Below are 20,319 nucleotides of genomic sequence, written 5' to 3' on the forward strand. Positions count from 1 at the left end.
GAATCAGATAAATTCAGTTATATTCAATCTTACTCTAATGCCCATACGAAAATATTTGTGGATTAAAAAGAAAGTGGTAAAGGTACTAGTTAAATAGAATTACTCTTTGTAAAGCATCAGTAATAAACTCACATGTAAAGTACACTACCCAGAGCCATTATCTAGATTACAGAGTTATCATATAGCTCACTTCTTTGTCACTTTGTTATAATGGGATTCTATATAAGCTTTTTTTTTTTTAAGTCCACATTGTTGGATTAATGCGGCTAGAACTATTAAGATAAGGAGTTGTAACCATGCTCATCAAGAATGTACTTAAGGAAAGCCAGTTCTTCTCTAAATTTTCAATCACAATCTTTAAATTTTGACTTACAAAAAGCTTTAAGATATCCATCACTCCTCTGTCAATCTGTCACACTGTGGTGGCTTCCATGTTACTGTGACACTGGAAGCTATGCCACCGGTATTTCAAATACCAGCAGGGTCGTCCATGGTAGACAGGTTTCAGCAAAGCTCCCAGACTAAGACACAGTAGGAAGAAGGACCTGGCAATCTACTTCTAAAACAACTGGCCAGTGAAAACCTTATGAATAGCAGCAGAACACTGATATAGTGCCAGAAAATGAGTACCTCAGGTAGGAAGGCACTCAAAATGGGGAACTCCTCAAAGCAGAGTTGACCTTAATGACATAGATGAAGTCAAGCTTTTGGGACTTTTGTTTGCTGATGTGGCATGACTTAAAATGAGAAGAACCAGCTGAAAGCATCCAATAATAATCAGAACATGCAATGTATGAAGTAGGAATCTAGGAAAATTGTCAAAAATGAAATGGATATCCTAGATATTAGTGAGATGGATACAATGCTCACTCGTCTCTGCCAAGAAATTTGGAAGATAGCTCACCCACCAACTGAAAGAAAGCCATATTTATGCCCATTCCAAAGAAAAGTGATCCAGCAGAATATGGAAATTATTGAACAATATCATTAATATCCCATGCAAGTAAAATTATGAAGACAATTCAAAAACAGCTGCAGCAGTACATCCACAGGGAACTGCCAGAAACTCAACCCAGATTCAGAAGAGGACATGGAATAAGGGATATCACTGCTGATGTCAGATGGATCTTGGCAGAAAGCAGAGGAATTCCAGAAAGATATTTAACTGTATTTTATTGACTTCACAAAGGCATTCGACTGTGTGGATCACAGAAAAATTACGGATAACGTTGCAAAGAATGGGGATTCCAGAACACTTAATTGTGCTCATGAGGAACCTGTAGACCAAGAAGCAATTGTTCAAACAGAATAAGGGCGTGCTGCATGGTTTAAAATCAGGAAGGCTGTGTGTCAGGGTCGTATCCTTTCACCATACCCATTCAATCTGTATGCTCAGCAAATAATCCGAGAACCTGGACTATATGAAGAAGAATGCAGCATGAGAATTAGAGGAAGACTCATTAACAACCTACAACACGCAGATGACAAAACCTTGCTTTCCAAAAGCAAAGAGGACTTGAAGCACTTACAGATAAAGATCAAAACTATTTAGCCTTTCAGCATGGATTATACCTCAACATAAAGAAAACAAAATTTCTCACAACTGGGCCAATAATAAGCAACATCATGATAAACAGAGAAAAGACTGAAGTTGTCAGGATTTCATTTTACTTGGATCCACAATCAACGCCCACGGAAGCAGCAGTTAAGAAATCTAACAACGTATTACATCAGGCAAATCTGCTGAAAGAGACCTCTTTCAAGTGTTAAAAAGCAAAGATGTCATTTTGGGGACTAAGGTGTGCCTGACTCAAGCCATGGTATTTTCAATCACCTCATGCACATGTGAAAGCTGGACAATGAACAAGACAGACCAAAGAAGAACAGATGCCCTTGAATTATGGTGTTAGTGAAGAGCATTGAATATACCACAGTCTGCCAGAAAAACTAACAAATCTGTCTTGGAAGAATGACAGCCAGAATGTTCCTTGGAAGGGAGGATGGCAAAACTTCATCTCATGTACTTTGGACGTGTTATCAGGAGGAACCAGTCCCTGGAGAAAGAAGGACATCAAGCTGGTAGAGGGTCAGCAAAAGAGAGGAAGACCCCCAACAAGATGAATTGACACAGTGGCTCCAACAATGGGCTCAAACACAGCAACGACTGTGAGGATGACACAGGACCAGGCAGTCCTTTGTTCTGCTGTGCGTATATATGGTCGCTATGAGTCAGAATCGACTCAATGGCCCCTAACAACAATAATCTATTACTCCTAATTAAAAAATATATATATATACTCCTAATTAGTTCTCCTAAAACATAATAAATGATCAATGGTATTATTTTTAACTTACAATTTCCTAAGTAAGGAAAAAAAGAACCTTAACAGTTAAAATTTCCTTAAAACAATCTTAAAATTGTGTATAAGTTGTAACTTAAAAGTGTCCTATGCGCCTTACCATATAAATTCTCAAGAATGTATTCTTTATAGATAGGATCCAAAAGAAGAAAGAAAGAAAAAGAAACATCAAGGACTTCTATAACACAGTTACATGAAAGAATCTTCATATAAGATAGGGTTTCATGGTAAAACCAAATATAAGTTATATTTTTACTATATCATTCATCTTAAACACGCCATCCAAAATTAGATTATCGATAGGAAGGCTAAACCAGAATTGTTAAATTTTCATGTTCATTAAAGAAAAATCCTAAAATCATGCTCTATTTCTAACAAAATTATAAAGGGTAAGTACACTATTTTACAAAAGGCGTGCCCATGAAAACATAATATACAGAACTACATTTCTATTTTAAAATCATTATTTCTACAAAAAAAAAAAAAACACAATGAGATGTAATTAGCTAAACACCTGGTATATATTCTATAATATCAGCAATCCCTGATTTTAAGTGATGTTATAAATAATGGAAAAGTTCAAATGTCAGTCATGAAAAGTCGATTTAACTCATAATGTACTAGAATAGCACTAATAACAGCCCTTAGCCCTGAGTCCCAAAGTAAGCGTGAGCAAGAAAAGACGGAGCAATTACTCTGGCAGGTGGAACGTCATCCACAGCAGTAAAGAGAGGCAGAAAAAGGTCTCCCAGGGCTCCCAAAGTGAGGTGGAGAAGCACTTGGGGGAAAAAGGTCATGAGCGACAGAAGAGAAACAATACTAGCGTGATGCTCTGGCTAAAAGAGTCAAAAATCACCAGGTCCCAAGCAACAGGGACTCCAAGGAGTACTAGCCATATACATTATTCACTTGAGGAATATTTGTAAGTTAGGGACTACCTGAATAACACAACTTACTTAGTATATAAATTTAAAGGAACCTTAAAATATACTTACGGATCAATAGAAACTTTAATACAGGTCATGTTCTTATCCCTCTGCTTATTGTCAGCTGCATTAACTATAAAATTAAACATTTTGATGAATAATATACAAAATAATGTAAATAAACAAATACATGGACGCAACCACATATGCATCACTAGATCATATCTACATACAATCACTAAAGAAAATAAGTATTGCTAACTTCTAATATAAAACTTTATTTTTTGGAATAATATTCCAAAATTTTATATCACACAGATTATTGTTAAGTAATGTAAATGTAAACAAAGCCGGGGTGGGGGAGGATATTTTAATGGCATATAAACTAAATAAAAGTAAACGTCTGCATTTTATAACACCCTAATCCAGGACTGAAAAGTTTTTTTAAAAATGCTTTATTTCCATTTCATCTTGCTAACAAATAACTTTCTCTTGATCTACTTCAGTAAATGTCATTTTATAGGCAGACGAACTGAAACTAACCAGGTATTTTTTAATTACAAAGGCAAAACCTTTAACACTACTGGGGGTCAAAATTCTAAATGCTATGTAGTTCACCTGGGAATAAAAACCGTTCTGCATTCATTAACCACTGCTTTAAAAAAAATTTAAAAACCAGCTAGCTGTCAAGGTGAACATAAATCATTAAAAAAACATGTCCCTGATAGACACAGTACAATCTAAAAATAGCAAAATCAGGTAGATGGCTGGGAGGCAAGACTCAAAGGTACAAAATCTAAGCAACCAATTTACTCTCCTATCCTTTTCCCAAAGATCTGAGAGGAGGAAGCTCTACCCAAAAGAAAAGAGAACCTCAGAGACCCGTACAACCCCACTGTCTAGGAACCCCAAATGACAGCGATGAGGTGGCAGACCAGAGAATCCCCAGAAGGTCCTTGGTTAAGAACATTTCCGAAGCGCCAGCATCTTACAGGAGTCAAGAAGTGTGAATGCATACCTCACTGATTCACTTAATCGTGTGAGTGGGAGAGGGCAGAAACCACTTAGAACCGTGGTTGCCAAATTTGGCAGCCCAGCAGAAGTACTTGATTTGCTGGCGAAAAACACACAAACTTTTCACATCCCACCTCGGACCCAGTGAATCTGCAAGGAGCAGGCCCTGTGATCTCGATTTTTAACACATCTCCCAGGCGCAACCCCAGATGACTGGACGTACAGGATCACAGACCAACTTTGAGATTACTCGTCAAATGCAACACATTTATTTGACAGATCAACAGCCTGAAGCAAAGCTATGAAGCAGAGATATGAAAATATTACAGCTAGTGGTATCAATTTTTTGAAGTGCACATATATTTAGGATAAAAGCCAGAGATGGGCCTTTAAAATCTGCACTGTAAGCTCTGACTTTTTATATAGAGGGACATTGTGATAACATTAATACAAAGAGATGCCTTAAATCTTAAGCAAGTACTCACCCAAAATTTCATCAAAGATCTTGTATAAACCTGGCACAAAGGTAACCTCTCTGCAATTCATTCCTACATCATCATCATACACCCACATTAGCTGCATTGAGACAAAAATGAAAAAAACCTTTTTTATTCCATAATTTCTTAACATCAATTTTAATAGCATAAATCCACATTTTGTCACTCTACATAAATACTCAGACCTTCAAAATAGAAAAACACATACAACTTCAATTGAAGCCAATTTCAGTGTATTCATATTGAATTTAGATGACTTCAAAATTGAGAAATTGTTTATTTTGCATCACGTACATAGTCAGCTTTAATGTAAGACAACAAGTATCATCAGAAACAGTATTTAAATGAAATAGAAAAAGACAAAAAATCTTATCTGCTTTATACTTTTACTTCATGCTATTTTTCTATAATATATAAGGAGCATTAAAAAAAAAAAACCAAACCCACTGCCATCGAGGCGATTCCAACTCATAGCAACCCTCTAGTACAGAGGTAGAACTGCCCCACAGACTTTCCAAGGAGCACCTGGTGGATTCAAACTGCCAACCTTTTGGTTACCAGCTGTAGGACTTAACCACTACGCCACCAGGGTTTCCATATAAGAAGCACAGAATGAACTACTATGAGTACAACAGGGCAGAGAGTCGAAGGGCTCTGAAACCCAGCACTTGCTGGTTGAGGGACCTGGGCAAGTTACTTAAACTTATCTAACCTTCAGTTTAGTCATCTGTAAAATAGAGATAACAGTATCTACTTCCCAAAATTGTTAGGAGCCAATGAAATATGTAGGCCAAGTCTACAGTACGCTATAGTTAAGTATGAAATGACAGTCATTAGTGTTTGCGTGTGTGTAAACTGTGAAAGGTACTATCATTAAAGTAAGCCACAACATTAAAATCTTCACAAGGCACCATTTTCCTATTTACCCCATTCTACTCTACACTCTTTCTTCTGACAGTATTTATCTCAGAAGAAAACACATTCTGTCTCTCCTAGATCTCTCCTCCTACTTTGCTTAGGACCATAAAGACAAGGAATTGAGTATCTCAAAAATTTTGCAAGACAGTAAAAAGTAGATACACATTTCTTAAGAATTTCAATACACTTTGGCAAATAATTACCTGTGTCAATGGTTCCACTGACCCAATGTATGTATCAGGACGAAGGAGGATATGCTCCAGTTGCGTCTTCTTCTGATACACTCTCTCAACAGACAACTTCTTTGAAGAATCATTTCTGTTTGCAGTTTCCAACTCTTCTTTTTTTGCAGCATTGTTCTGATCAAAAAGAGTCTAAAATTAACCAAAAAATCAAATTTAAATAACCTACCAAGGGGTAAACTAAAGTGTGCATGGACATGGACATACATTTTCTTTTTAATGACAAAACTGTCTTTCAGGTTCACTGATGTTTAAAACCTAAAAAGAACACAGGTCTATTTACAGAGTCTAGCTTTTTTTTATAACATAGAGTGAACCTACAGTTTTGACTAAGCCCGAAAAGAGGGTACACACAGTCACTGGAATCACTAGAACATCTATTCAATCAAGAAATACAAATTTTTCCCAATTCTGTAAGATATCAAGTTAATTTTTGAAGTCCTTGAAACCTCCCAAGGAATTTGAGTTCTGGTCAGGTTATAAGATCACAATGAGTGCGCCCACTGAACCTGGCTGGCTATGGGGTCCCTAAAACTTCCAGATGTAGGTTCCTTGCCATTAAGCTACTGAAGATTTATAGTAAAGAGCAGGCAAAAGTAACCTAGGCAAAATGTTAACCTATGCAGTTAACATCCACTGATACGGCTGAGAATACTAAGTAAGCATTGGCTTGTAATTTCATACATTTGCAGGTCAATAATTCCTTAAGCACCAGCTCTGGGTGCCCTATTACTGAGGCACCTTCTGATTCCAGGTCCCCTGCCAGTTCCAAGGAGGCAGAGGTTGGAGATCCAAATCCTAACCACACTGGCAGCAGATGAAGATCCCAAACTCAAATTTCCAATGTCTGGAGATTTTCCTATCTTCTTAGCAATAGCATAGAGCACATCTCTCTCCCTCTGGAGCTCCCTAATGCTAAAAAAAATAACATATCACTAAAAGAAGAACTCTATGATGGCCAGTTTTTTCAGAGTTCAAAAACAACTCAAATATAAGACAGTAAGAAGTGAGGTATATTCACAGATCTTTGAATATCAGTAGAAATTAAAGAACCAGAAGACGAACAGTAGAAACCAAAGAGATTTTCTGCATTAAATAAGCAGTAGACTAATTCAGGTCTTAGACACAGACATAGCATCATCTTTAAAATTATAACAAAATGTATATCACTACATATTCTTTAAATGTATATTTAAAATCACAATGTATGACCAGAATAAGAATTGTAACATACAAACCCTAGAGAAATTTATAATCTCCCAACGCCATGAATTTTACATAAAATTAATAATGTGCCAAAATAAGAGTATTATAAATAACTTATTTTACCAGATTTTAAGCTATATTCTTATAGATTCTTTCATTTATAAGATTACCCTTTAACACTCCTCAGAATCCATTAAAAATAGCTTTAGACATGTCTGGGGTCTTAAAAGCTTGTGAGCGGCCACCTAAGATACTCCACTGGTCTCACCCGCTCAGGAGCAAGGCAGAACGAAGAAAACCGAAGACACAAGAGAAAGATTAGTCCAAAGGACTAATGGACCACAACTACCACAGCCTTCACCAGACAGAGTCCAGCACAACTAGATGGTGCCCCGCTACCACCACCAACTGCTCTGACAGGATCTCAATAGAGGGTCCCAAACAGACCTGAGGAAAAATGTAGAACAAAATTCTAACTCACAAAAAAAAAAAAAAAAACAGACTGACAGAGACTGGAGAAACCCCAAGAGTATGGCCCCCCAACACCCTTTCGGCTCAGTAATGAAGTCACTCCTGAGGTTCACCCTTCAGCTAAAGATTAGGCAGGCCCATAAAACAAAACGAGACTAAATGGGCACACCAGCCCCACGGCAACGGCAAGAAGGCTGGAGGGGACAGGAAAGCTGGTAATAGGGACCCCAAGATTGAGAAGGGAGAGTATTGACATTGTGGGGTTGATAACCAATGTCACAAAACAATATGTGTACTGTTTTACGAGAAGCTAGTTTATTCTATAAACCTTCTTCTAAAGTACGATAATAAAAAAAAGCTTTAAAAAAATTTTAAAAAATAACCTTCTTCTAAAGTACGATAATAAAAAAAATAGCTTTAGACAAAAGAAAATAATTATTTCATAAGGTCTTTGTTATGGATTGAACTGTGTCCCCCAAAAATATGTGTCAACTTGGCTAGGCCATGATTCCCAGTATTATGTGATTGTTCACCATTTTGTCATCTAATGTGATTTTCCTATGTGTTGTAAATCCTACCTCTTTGATGTTAGTGAGGCATGACTCAATCTAAAAGATTAAGTTGTGTCTCAAATCAATCTCTTTTGACATATAAAAGAGAGAGGCAAGCAGAAAGACAGGGGATCTCCTAATACCAAAAAAGCAGAGCCAGAAGCAGTACACATCTTTTGAACCCCGAGTCTCTGCACTGAGAAGCTCCTAGATCAGGGGAAGACTGATGACAAGCACCTTCCCCAGATCCAACAAGAGAGAAAGCCTGCCCCTGGAGCTGGCACCCTGAGTTTGGACTTCCAGCCTCCTAAACTGTGAGAGAATAATGTCTCTTTGTTACAGCCATTCACTTGTGGTATATCTGTTATAGCAGCACTAGATAACTAAGACAGTCTTCACAGTCTATTTCTGTCAATCAGTAGCTAAATGATGAACTAGTTGGCCAGAAATACGAACTGTATTTTTTTTAAATACCAGATAGTCTCCAAATGTCTAATTATATTCCTTGCTTTTCATGATGTGATAAGTAACTTAGAGAAACAAATCTAACAGTAAAAATATAATTGCCTTAAAAAAAAAAAAAAGGATCCTCAGAGTAGTTAGAACAAAGACCATAATGACTAAGATCAGACTCTTTAAGAAAGTACTTAAAGTAGACAGATGCAATGGAATCAAAGGGTTAATTTTTGACATTAACTTAGAGCTGTTTACAGTTATTGATGTAAAGGACAGGTATACAAAATACCATTCTAGTAAAGGGTTCTCTATCCCAGGCTACTTCTCCAAAACAAATACTACAACAAGGAAAATATTTTCAAGAGTAAACTAGACCAGAGAGATTCATTTCTTCCTAATTTGGACTTCTGCTTTTGGCCCTGATAAGATATACTGAACTATGTGGCACATGAGGTTGGAAAACAAGAGTAAAGCCTGACCTCACTCCTCTTTCAAGATGTGTAGCTTTTTCACATTCCTTTTCTATCAATCCCCACCTCTTCCTTTTTACCTCTCTTCATGAATGAGTACATGGGCATAAGAAATATTCGGCTCAGACCTACCAGATCCTTATCAAGCTCAAGAAGTTGTCATTCTTGCTTAAAAGAAAAAAAGGGGGGGGGGGCTCAAAAATCAGAAAACATGAAATGTAGTTTGCTTTGTCTAGTTACTATTTGTAATTTTCTCTAGAATATATATCAAATATATATATAAGAAAATAAATGTGACAGTACACTTAAAAGCACTTCATGCAAAAAAAAATTGTTTGAAATAGCCTATCACAGGTGTTGAGGAAACAAAAGGTATTGTTTTACTTAAAGTAACAGAAAGCATTAAGGGATACACGAGGTCACAATGAGTCAGAATGGACATGATGACAACTGGTTTTTTATCATTTATAGAATACCACAATAAAACGGATGTTTTAAGGTCATTTGTAGATATTTCAAATCAACTCTCAATCGTGATTTAACCAGACAGTTCACTAAAGAGGATATTCGAATGGCCAACCATCACAAGAAAGATGTTCAAGGTCATTAGCCCTTAAGAGAGACGCAAATCAAATCATAATGAGATACAACCTACCCCTATTAGAATGGCGATCTTGAAAAAAATAGAAAACAATAGGTATTGTGAGGTGTGGAGAAACTGGAACCCTCATCCATTCCTGGTGTCAATGTAAAAGGGCACAGCAACTGTGGAAAACAGTTTGACAGGTCCTCAAAAAGTTGAACATAGAACTTATGATCCAACAATCCCAGTCCTAGGTACATACCCAAAAGAAGTGAAGGCAGGAACGCAGAGAAACTTTTGTTCATTAGAGCACTTTTCACAACAGCCAAAAGGTGGACACAACTAAAATGTCCATCAACAGATGAACAGATAAAGAAAATGCAGTGTAAACACACGATAGAATATTACACAGCCATAAAAAGAAATGAAGCCCTGATGCATGCCTACGACATGGAAAAACTGTGAGGTCATGCTGAGTGAAATAAGTCAGTCACAAAAGGACAAAAGCTAAGTGATCTTGCATATAGGAAATAAGCAAACATATAGCAACCAACGATTAATGGTACCAGGGGTGGGAGGGAGGGGGAAAGGGGAAGGTTTTGCTTAGGGTGCACTAAGTTTATATTAATGGTGCTAGAATTATTTGGAAAAGGATAATGAGGATAACCAAAGTCTCAGAGAAGAAACCAGTCCACAGGGCTAACAGCCTAGACAACCCAGAGCTTCATCTCATCTACCCTGAGACTAGAAGAACTAGATGGTGCCTGGCTACCACTACCGACCATCAGGACCACAATAAATGGACCCAGGCAGACTGGAAAAAGAACTCAAATTCTTAAAAAGTCCAGACTTACTGAACCAGTTGACACTGGAGGATTCTCTGAGACTACTGCCCCAAGATACTCTTGAAACTTTGAACCAAAACTATCCTCTAAGGTCACCTTTTAGCAAAATAACAGATTGGTACATAAAATGAAGACTATTACCTGTGCGTATGGGGCTCCATTAAAAAACCATCTACATAAGACCAAAGGATTAACAATTACTCTAAAGCAAAGATGAGAAGACATGAGTGGCAAGGAAACTAGAGTACTGGAAATAGAAGAGCCAGAATATAAAGGAGAATGTTAACACATTGCGAATAATGTAAAGTCACTGAACAACTTGTGTAGAAATTGTCAAATGGGAATGTAATTGCTGCATAAACTTTCACTGAAAACACAAAAAAAATTATTTTTAAAAAAAGGTAATGAGAATGGTTGCACAACTTGAATATAATCAATGTCACTGAATTGTACACACAGAAACTGTTGAGTTGGAGTATGTTTTATGTTTATTTTGATCACAATTAAAACTGTACTGTTGAGCGAACAAAGTTACAAAATAGTATATACTAAATATGAACTTATTTTTGTCAGAAAAACAATATACACATGCATATGAAAAATATGATATATACCTAAAAGAATATTAATAAAAGTTATGTCTGGGAAGTAGAAATATGGGTCTTTTTTTTTTTATAAAAGTTTTCTAATTTTCTATAATGACTACGTACCACTTATAGGAGTATTTTTAAAGCTTATTAATCCATATAAGTGAAAACAATCCATTTAGCTTTTAAAACTGGGTTCCTGGGTGCCGCAAACATTTGCGCTCGACTACCAATCTAAAGGTTGGCAGTTTGAATCCACCCAGAGGCACCACGGGAAACTGACCTGGTGATCTGCTTCTGTAAAGATTACAGCCAAGAAAACCCCTGGCACACTTACTCTCTACTTTAAAGGGCTGCCATAAATTGGAATGGTCTCCACGGCAACGGGTAGCTTTTAAAATAAAGCTGAAGGTTTCCTTTTCTAGAGGCACTGTTTATACCTACTTATTACTTCTGCAGTCCCAACTTTCTCAAGAGAGTCTAGGCAAAAAAATAAGTGAAACAAAAACAAACAAGACCAGCAGCTTTGGCAGAGTCCCCAAAAGAAACCCACTGCCATGGAGTCGATTCCAACTCATAGCGACCCTGTAGGACAGAGTAGAACTGCCCCATAGGGTTTCCAAGGCTGTAAATCTTTACGGAAGCAGACTACCACATCTTTCTTCCACAAAGCGGCTGGTAGGTGCAAATGGCCAACCTTCTCAGTTAGCAGCCAAGCGCTTCAAGCACTGCGCCACCAGGGCTCCTCTGGCAGAGCAGAAAGTAGAAATTAACATTGCAATCAGGTTTGTCTTTTACTTTCCCATTCCCAGGAAACAGTAGTCTGCACTGCAGCTGGCTCAGTGGCAGCAAACAGGAGCTTCTCCCTACGACACCGATAAACTTTTATGACAGAAACATGGAATAATTGTTTCTTTAGATCTAGTTTAATCTTAATATAGTTTAATCTGGGATTAAGGGGAGAGAGGGCAACTCCCCCCATTCAATGGGTTGGCCCTGTCCCCAGAACAGCTATGAATACAAACACTCCTGGCCTGAGAAGGAAGAAGTTAAATGAGAAATCTCCCCAATTGTTATCACCACTATCTCATAGCTCTAAAACAGCAACACCGGGTAGCTCTTCACTTTTAACATTGTTGCTGACAATACTGTAGACAATACAGGAGATCAGAAAACGAGTTTGAAAAAATATAGACCAAACCCACTACCGTCGAGTCGATTCCGACTCATAGCGACCCTATAAATTCATATCCACAGGTTTACAAAAAGCAAATGATAATGGAGAGTGATGCACGTTTGATACCTCCAGGCCAAGAGAATTAAGCTGTTTGCAAACTTTGAGAAGGGGTGTTTTGATTTTAAAAAATGGTATAACCTTTTTCTTGTATGTTCATAGTAAGAAGATCTGCACTATAGTAACGGCATGCAGTATTTCACACCGAATAAAAATATGTCTTTGAAAATAATTATCAAGAGCATTCTGAATAAATTTTCATTAAGGTTTGATAACAATTGAAAACTTATGATTTATGTTTATTCGTAATTTATTTCAGCGCCTTCAACTGTTCAAGACAAATTACCAAACTAATTATTTCCAGTGATAATGATTCCAGCACTCAATTACACTGTCATCTAAGAAATGAAGGTGACATTTTCATTCCCATATAAAATTAAAGACCATGAAAATGTAAAATAATCACCATATGAAGACAAATATCCTCCACGTGCCTAAAAGTTGTTTTAACTCTATTCTTTCTGAGTCACATATATGACGATGCTATTACTGACTTTATCTAAAGCTCAAAAGCTAGCTGCCAAATTAAATGCTGCATTAAAATATTAATCTATTTTATAGTGATTTTTCAATATTGTTAAGTCCTAATAAAATGATATAGATTTAATTATTCGAAACTCAACTTTTATCAAGAACACTTCTCAATCACCAGAAAAGAAAAACATTAAAATAACACAAATTCCTACTTTTTTCAGAATGATTATGTACTAAGATCATTCTGTTTAAAAAAAAAAAAAAATTATTCCATGAACAGAGCTGTCACCCGATATAGCCATTTGGGGCACCCATCTCCAGTTCCTATTTTTCTATGGGAGAATGAATTGCTGCCAAACAGGAAGAAAAAGGTGGTTTGCCAGTTGATGCTAAAAAAGAACGGAGCCACTATTCACTTAATCAGCACAGAAATTCCACCATCACACCAAGCCAACAATGGTGGGACTGGGGCTCGGAACCTAGCAACAAGGCCCTTCCTTCTTCGTTCTATTCAGCCACCTCAGATTCACATTCCCCCTCTGTCTCCTTCCCTTCCCTTCTTCTCTCCCACTAGGCTGCCATCCCTTGATGTTCATTTTAATCACATTGCACCTATACAAAAATGCAGAGGGTCTGTGCTATCTACCCACCATTAACTAAAACAAAAACCAACAATCTGTCCTTCATCTGTGCTCCTCCAGAAACGCCTTCCCAAACCAAGGTGCAAAGACAGTGGTGGAAGATGAGGGATACTTAAGATAGTAAGGAATGCTTAGATCATCCTCTAAATATAAAAACATAATTCCTCGCCTCTAAGAAAAAAAGAATGAAAATACTGACCACTGTATTTTTTTTTTAAAGGAAGAGTTACGTGTGTATATACCCATGTGAGAGCTTACTACGTGTCAAGCATTATGGCATCATACAGATAATCTCAACTAACCCTCATAAGAGCTCCAAGAGCTAGGCGCTGTTACTATGATTCCGTTTTTACAGACGAGGTGACTGAAGCCTGGAGAAATTAGGTATTTTCCCAAAGCAAACAAAGCTAGTAGTAGAAGTAGCTGAGTTATAAAACCAGGTGATCTAACAACCAATTTTCTTACTCATTATTCTATACCAGATACACATATCCTGAAAAGGAAATCCCTGAAACACACCAGCTTTGTGAGGCGAAAGAAAGTTTGGTAGAAAGAGATAAGTATATCCCAGAAGGTTCTTGGTATGCCATCACATCAGGGTATTAAAGATGAGTTGTTTTGTTTTTTAATGCTTTTAAAGCGGAAGCCTGTATAAATAATGGTTAAAAACATTAAAAAAAGAAAGAAAATTTTCTTAAGCCTGGTTTAAGTCCACCTTTGCCCTAGCTGTGTACCTGACAGCCTGTTACCTAATATCTCAACTCGTGTTTCCTTCTCTGCAAATGGGAGTAATAATTTTTTTTTATCACACTTAAAAAAAAAATTATTATTTTTATTTATTTATTGAGATCTATTTGTATTGAGGCAGGAGAAAGACGTGTCAGTCTGCTCCTGTAAAGATTTACAGCCTTGGAAACCTCATGAGCCAGTTCTTCTCTGTCCTAACGGGTCACTAGGAGTTGGAATCGACTGGAAGGCAGCAGGTATTTGTATTGAAATTTTTAAAAACACAAAAGAGGCTTATTTTTAAAGCATACTTAAAAAAATGCAACTGTTGCCACCATCTGAGTGACAGATTTGAAACTAGGTGTGAAGAGACTTCTATTAGGAGAAAGTTAACACGATTTTTAAAAAGTGTTTCCAAATACTGCTATTATGTTTACTTGAGAATGTATCTAAACATTGCTACTTGACAGCTCCTCCTAATGATAGAAGACTTTTCAAAAAGTTGGTATGTCAGCTATCCATCCGATTTGTTAACAATAAAACTGAGGTTAGATTTTGTGCGCAGCTCTTTGCTAACCACTACAAGACATACAGGAAACCCCGGTGGCGTAGTGGTTAAGTGCTATGGCTGCTAACCAAAAGGATGGCAGTTCAAATCGACCAGGTGTCCTTGGAAACTCTACGGAGTTTATAATCTAATTAAGACAAAATTATCATGCATGAGAGTTACATAAAGAAAAAAGGAAGGCAACTCTGCTCTATGATGCATAAGAGTAACAAAAGTTCAAAGGAAAAGGTTAGTAAAAACTTGGAGGAGACTCAGAGCTAGCCTTGAAGAGTAGTTAACACTTAGATTGGTAAAACTAAGAGAAGGGGGCAGGGGGGCATTTCTGGAATAGAAGGCATCACGCAAAGACCAAGTGGCAAAAAACAAGCGTGACTTGCACAGGGAATAGTAAAGAGATAATCTAACTGTGGCAAATATCCCATTCCAATCCCGTGGCCATCAAGTCAATTCAGAGCTAAATTTTAATTAGGAGGGTAGACAGTCTATCAAAGAATTGGCTTGAAACCTGGTGGAAGAATTTAGATGTACAATAATAAGCCACTAAAGCAAGTTTCTTAATAAAAATCTTTAAACAATATTTAAATATGATCCTGTTTCCTGAAATAGAAATATCGGGGGAAAATATATTATTTATTTCCACTAAATTTTACTTTAAAAAAACTACAGTGTTAATTGTGCTTATTTTTATTTTAAAGAGAAACTTACTTTTTAGAGATACACATTGAAAGATTTACAGATGAAGTGATAATCTTGGGATTTACTTCTTTTCAAAATAATGAGAAGGGAAAAGTAGGTGGCCTTGAGTTGATAATTGTCGGAGCTTGACGATGGAGAGAGGGAGGCTCGTTACACCATTCTGGCCACCACGTCTTTTTAAAATGCTTAAGCCCTTCCACTACAAAACTTTTAAAATCTATCAAGTTAGAGTATTAATGGAAAAAGGATCAATATTCACATAATTAACTTTATTTTAATATCTCCACAAGTTTAGCTGCTATAACAACTTAAACATCACGAAAGACTGACAAGACTGACAGAATGAAATAGACTATTATGGTCTGTTAATCAAAGCAGAGTAAGGATGAATTCAAGAAACTCTTTGCTTCAGAGAAGCCTTTAATAGCGGTTGTCAATTTTAACTCAAAAGAATTTTGCCATATTTATGATATTTTTCACCTTTAAATTTTTAATTTAATTCTAATATTAATATTTTTAAAAATCTGGTTAAGACATTGCAAACCACACACAAACCAAACAAATTATTAAAAGAAGAAGTTAATGTCAATCTTAAATCTTATTTATGGCTTTCGGATACCGAAGGGTAAACTTCCATGCAGTGAAATGTTAACACATGCTGCCATACACCCCAGAAGTTGGTAGCAGCAACACATGGCACTATGCCTTTCCCCCTCAAAAAGAAGAAAAGGTATAGGGAACTAATTCCATTTTTATCTCTTACTGTTATTCACAAGCAGGTGGCAACATAACATCAGCTTCAAATAAGCAAAGTTACCCTTCTGCTGAAATAGATTACCACTGAAATAAGCCCCCAAACTCTTGCAAGGGAAAAATTAATATGCTTTCAGCTGGCTAAAAGACGGTTTATGTGAAAGCAATCGTAATCTATTATTCTGAGTATGCATTTATTGAACTTTGCCAGTAATAACAAACATTAAGCCTGGCACTGTGCTACGTATGTTATCTCATTTAATTCTCAAAACAACCTTGTTTTACAGATGAGAGAACAAGCTCAGATTGGTTAAGTTTATTGGGCAAAGTCCCACCAACTCTATGTGTTAAGAGGCAGGATCTGAACCTACATCAATCTGACATCAAAAGCCATGTTCATAACTACCTCACTACATTGCCTCCCAAAAAATTAAACCAGTCTATGATCAATGATGTATATATGGATATAAAGATGTTCATATAATCTGACTTTACAGATTTAAAGGAAACATCAAATCTTAAAGTGAACTTGTAGTAGTGACTTTTTTTTTAAACTTCTAATTCAATATGAAGAAAATATAAATAAAAGATTATATGACTTGTACTTCTTTCGTTTTACATTATTTCTCATATTACCCATAATTAGTTTTATAATAAAAAGAAATACCACATAGGAATAAAGCCAAGATTTACCTCCCAATGTCAAAAAGATGACTAAAGTCTGAAATGTTTAACTTTTTAGTAATATTTTATACTTCCAAAATCCAAACAAAATATGGAAGGGATTAGAGCTAAAAGTTATTCTTTATTAGATCAAAATTAAATTATTTTTTTCCTTGCCTTATCAACTATTTAGCATAACCATCAAAATTCCATCTTTTAATCCTGCTAAAACAGAACTATATACTTATGTTTAAACTTTGATTCAGTAGAGATGGGCATGGGGTAAACCTCCAGGAAAAAAATTTTTCATATGTACCCTAGTCCTTGATGTTTCTACAAATAATTTGGGTTTTTTACAGAACTTGGTCAAAAGAGAAATGCTTTCCTTGTTCTCCAAAAAATAAAAGTTACTCAACAGATCTTTTGAAAATAGAATTTTAGAAGTTCAATAGAATACAAGATTGGCAGATAGCCAATCTTAGTCACAGAAAATAAAAAATGCATCTCAAGTTCTAGTCTTAACACTAAAAACAACAGTATCTTCAAGTCTATTAATTTACTAATATGCAATAGTTCTATTAATACTTCATTGTTGTTGCCATGTAACTGAACCATATAAAACAGACTTCTCTACCTTTCCAGCAAATTAGAAATTCAATATAAAAAAATTAAGATAACCACAGCAGATTACAAGATCATATGAACACCAATCATGAGTTTTAATACAAGTTCAGACACTTAGTTTCACTTAAAAGTAGCCAATGGTAACAAATACATCTATATTTTTTAAAAGTTAATTTTTTTCATGGTTTTAACCACTGAGCTGTCCACACAGAAGATATTCTGAACCTGAATACCCTGACTTAAAAATAATTCGTTTTCAAGATATTTTCATAATTTATAAAAAACAGAAATACGAACATAAAAATAAGCATGTATCTATTTCTTTTATCAATGAATCAATTTTAGTTTCAAATGAAATTTTTTAATGTTGAATGAGACCCTCCAAGTTTCACTAAATTTCTTATTTCACTAAATGAAAGATTCCTATTGAGCTTGAAAGAAAACGTGGTCATTTACTCATCTGCAAAGTTAAATCACAGTAAATTAAAATACTAATACCAGATGTTAAAGCCAAACAGTGTGATCTCGGAGCAAAATATTTACCAATACAGAATCAGAGAGCCTCAGAGGAAACACTGATCAGGCCTTAACACTTCCAAATAGTAATGAGAACTCACAATGCCATCTGGCTACCTCCATTTTCAGATGTTATTTGATTTCAGTAAGGGCCATCAATATTTAAAATCATTCTTCTGCACTTACGCAGTCCCTCTCCTCGCTCCGCCGTGGCCACGTCCACACGGACCACTAATTAATTATCTGACATTTTATCCCTCTTAGCTCGTCCATTCATACTACATTATTGGAGTAATCTAAAGATGGACAATAAGCCTGGCAAGTTATTTTGCAAGGCACCTTGGCACTCCAACAAAAATGGTTAAAATGTTTTCTCTGCTATGAGTAACAGAGAGCAACAGAGTTACAAAGAATCGACACACTTGTCAAAAAGGAACAGCTGCCAGTCAACTCGCCTAAACCTCACCCAAGTAAAGGGAAAATGAAGAAAATAACAAAAATGCCAATAGAAAAGTTTCCCTGGGTTGTTTAAAAAAGGAGGTGGGCTTCAAAAATCTGAGTACTGTAACGTGTCCTCCCCCTCACTCCCAGCCCCACCCCTTGCTAGGCACCTAGTCCGCTGGCTGAGCTAGGTTTTCCGTGTAGGAAATGACCCTGGCCTGAACTCAGGGCCCAGCAAGTGAAATGTCAGCGAATTATCGATCTGCCGTGGGAATCGGGCCTCTCCAGGTCTTCCCTCCGCTACCTGGACTCCCCAGCAGGACCTCGGCGCCGAAATCCTTTCCCTCCAGGGCTCAGCCCCTTCAGTCACCTTCCAGCACACGCCGTGCAGCCCCCACCCGTTTCACCTGCGCTGCTGACCCAGGTGAGCGCTTCCGTTCATAATCCCAGCCTGACACTGGACCATCTACCGTCCAGCCACTGCTGAGAGACTGCAATCCCCAGTGCGCTTTCCATTCAAACAGGCTTTCCCAACCCAGGTGTAAACTGCTGCCCCGCCAAAACCATTCTTCCGAGAGAGACGAGCGCTGCAGGCACGGCTGCACTGAGCATCCAGGCGCGCGCACACCCCTTTCCCCGGGATTTTCGTGCACCACGTTCGGGGAAAATGCTGACCACAGGGACACACAGCACTGTCGCCCTCCCCGTGCACTCACAGCCGACTGCCCAGGAAGGCTCGGGGGGAGAGGGAAAAAGGGGGGAGCGGGGCCCCAGGTCACGTCCACGGTCTGGCCCCCAAAGTTGCAAGTGCACAGTAGGCTCCCAGCGCCTGAGCCTCCATGGAGGCAGGGAGGAGAGAGAAGAAAGGAAAGGGGCGGGCTGCGCCCGCGGGGCGCGAGTTCGGGGCCCGCCAGCTCCCCGCCCCCCACCCCCGCCCCGGCGCCCGCCAAGGACCCGGCGCCCCGACGCCACCCAGCTCAGCGCACCCAGCTGGCGCCCCGGCGCCGCCCGCTACTCACCACCCAGCTCAGCGCCCCGTCGCCCGCTCCCGCGCCGCCGCCCGACTTGGCCATGGCGGGTGCTCCGGCTCCCAGGCCCCGAGGCCGCGGCCGCCGCTCCCTCCGCCCCGCCGGCCGCCGCGCCCCGCTGCTCCGCACCGACCGCTCAGCTCCCCGCCGCGCTCCTAGCCGCGCCGGCCCCCGCGCCCCATCGCCGAGACCCGGGGCGGACGCCCGGCCGAGCCGCCGAGGAGGCCGCGCCGCCCGCCGCCCTCAAACTCGAGGCGCGGTGGCCGCGTCGCCTGGGCCTAGCGCGGCGGCTGAGGAAGAGGAAGCGCAGGAGGCCGGGGCGGCGGGGCGGCAGCGCTGCCTGCTCCTCCGCGTCGTCGTCGTCGCTCGCTCGCTCGCTCGCTCGCGGGCGCCGCAGCCAGCCGAGGGGCCCGAGGGGCGCGTTCGGACGTGGCGGGGACGGAGGCTCCTTGTCCTTCCTCACGCTCCCCGGAGGCCGGCGGCTCGGGGCTCGCGCTCGCTGCCGCCGCCGCCGCGCCTCACAGGCTGCCCGCGTCGGCCGCGCTGCAGCCCCGGCTTCCTCACATCCACCCGCCGACGGGGACAATAAACAGAGCCGCCGCCGCCACCGCCGCCGCCACGGCCGCCTCCCTCGCGTCCGGCATAACACCCCTCACACACAGTCGCTCGCGCAGCCGGGAGGGAGGAAGGGAAGGCGCGCCGGCCGCAGCGGCCGCCCCCACTGTCACTCAGCGCCCGGCCGCCCAATCCGGGCCTCGCCGCCCTGCCT

The 20,319-nt window shown here is 39.2% G+C and overlaps 1 protein-coding gene across 2 annotated transcripts in view; it reads right to left on the minus strand.

The window, feature by feature from the left end:
- The window catches only part of TOP2B (DNA topoisomerase II beta), a 72,284-nt gene extending 52,622 nt beyond the window's left edge, over window positions 1-19,662 (minus strand). Inside the window, exons 1-4 of one of the 2 annotated variants that reach the window (XM_064277403.1) lie at window positions 19,542-19,662; window positions 5,919-6,074; window positions 4,786-4,876; window positions 3,356-3,419 (exon numbers count right to left, since the gene is read on the minus strand). In XM_064277403.1, coding sequence (XP_064133473.1) covers window positions 3,356-3,419; window positions 4,786-4,876; window positions 5,919-6,074; window positions 19,542-19,595 — 365 coding nt within the window. In that variant the 5' untranslated portion in view covers window positions 19,596-19,662. Of the gene's footprint in view, window positions 1-3,355; window positions 3,420-4,785; window positions 4,877-5,918; window positions 6,090-19,541 lie in introns of both variants that reach the window. The other variant, XM_064277402.1, reaches the window with a different exon arrangement.
- Window positions 19,663-20,319: the final 657 nt, after the last annotated feature.

The sequence above is a fragment of the Loxodonta africana genome, chromosome 27, assembly GCF_030014295.1.
Source record: "Loxodonta africana isolate mLoxAfr1 chromosome 27, mLoxAfr1.hap2, whole genome shotgun sequence".
Classification (NCBI taxonomy): Eukaryota; Metazoa; Chordata; class Mammalia; order Proboscidea; family Elephantidae; genus Loxodonta; species Loxodonta africana.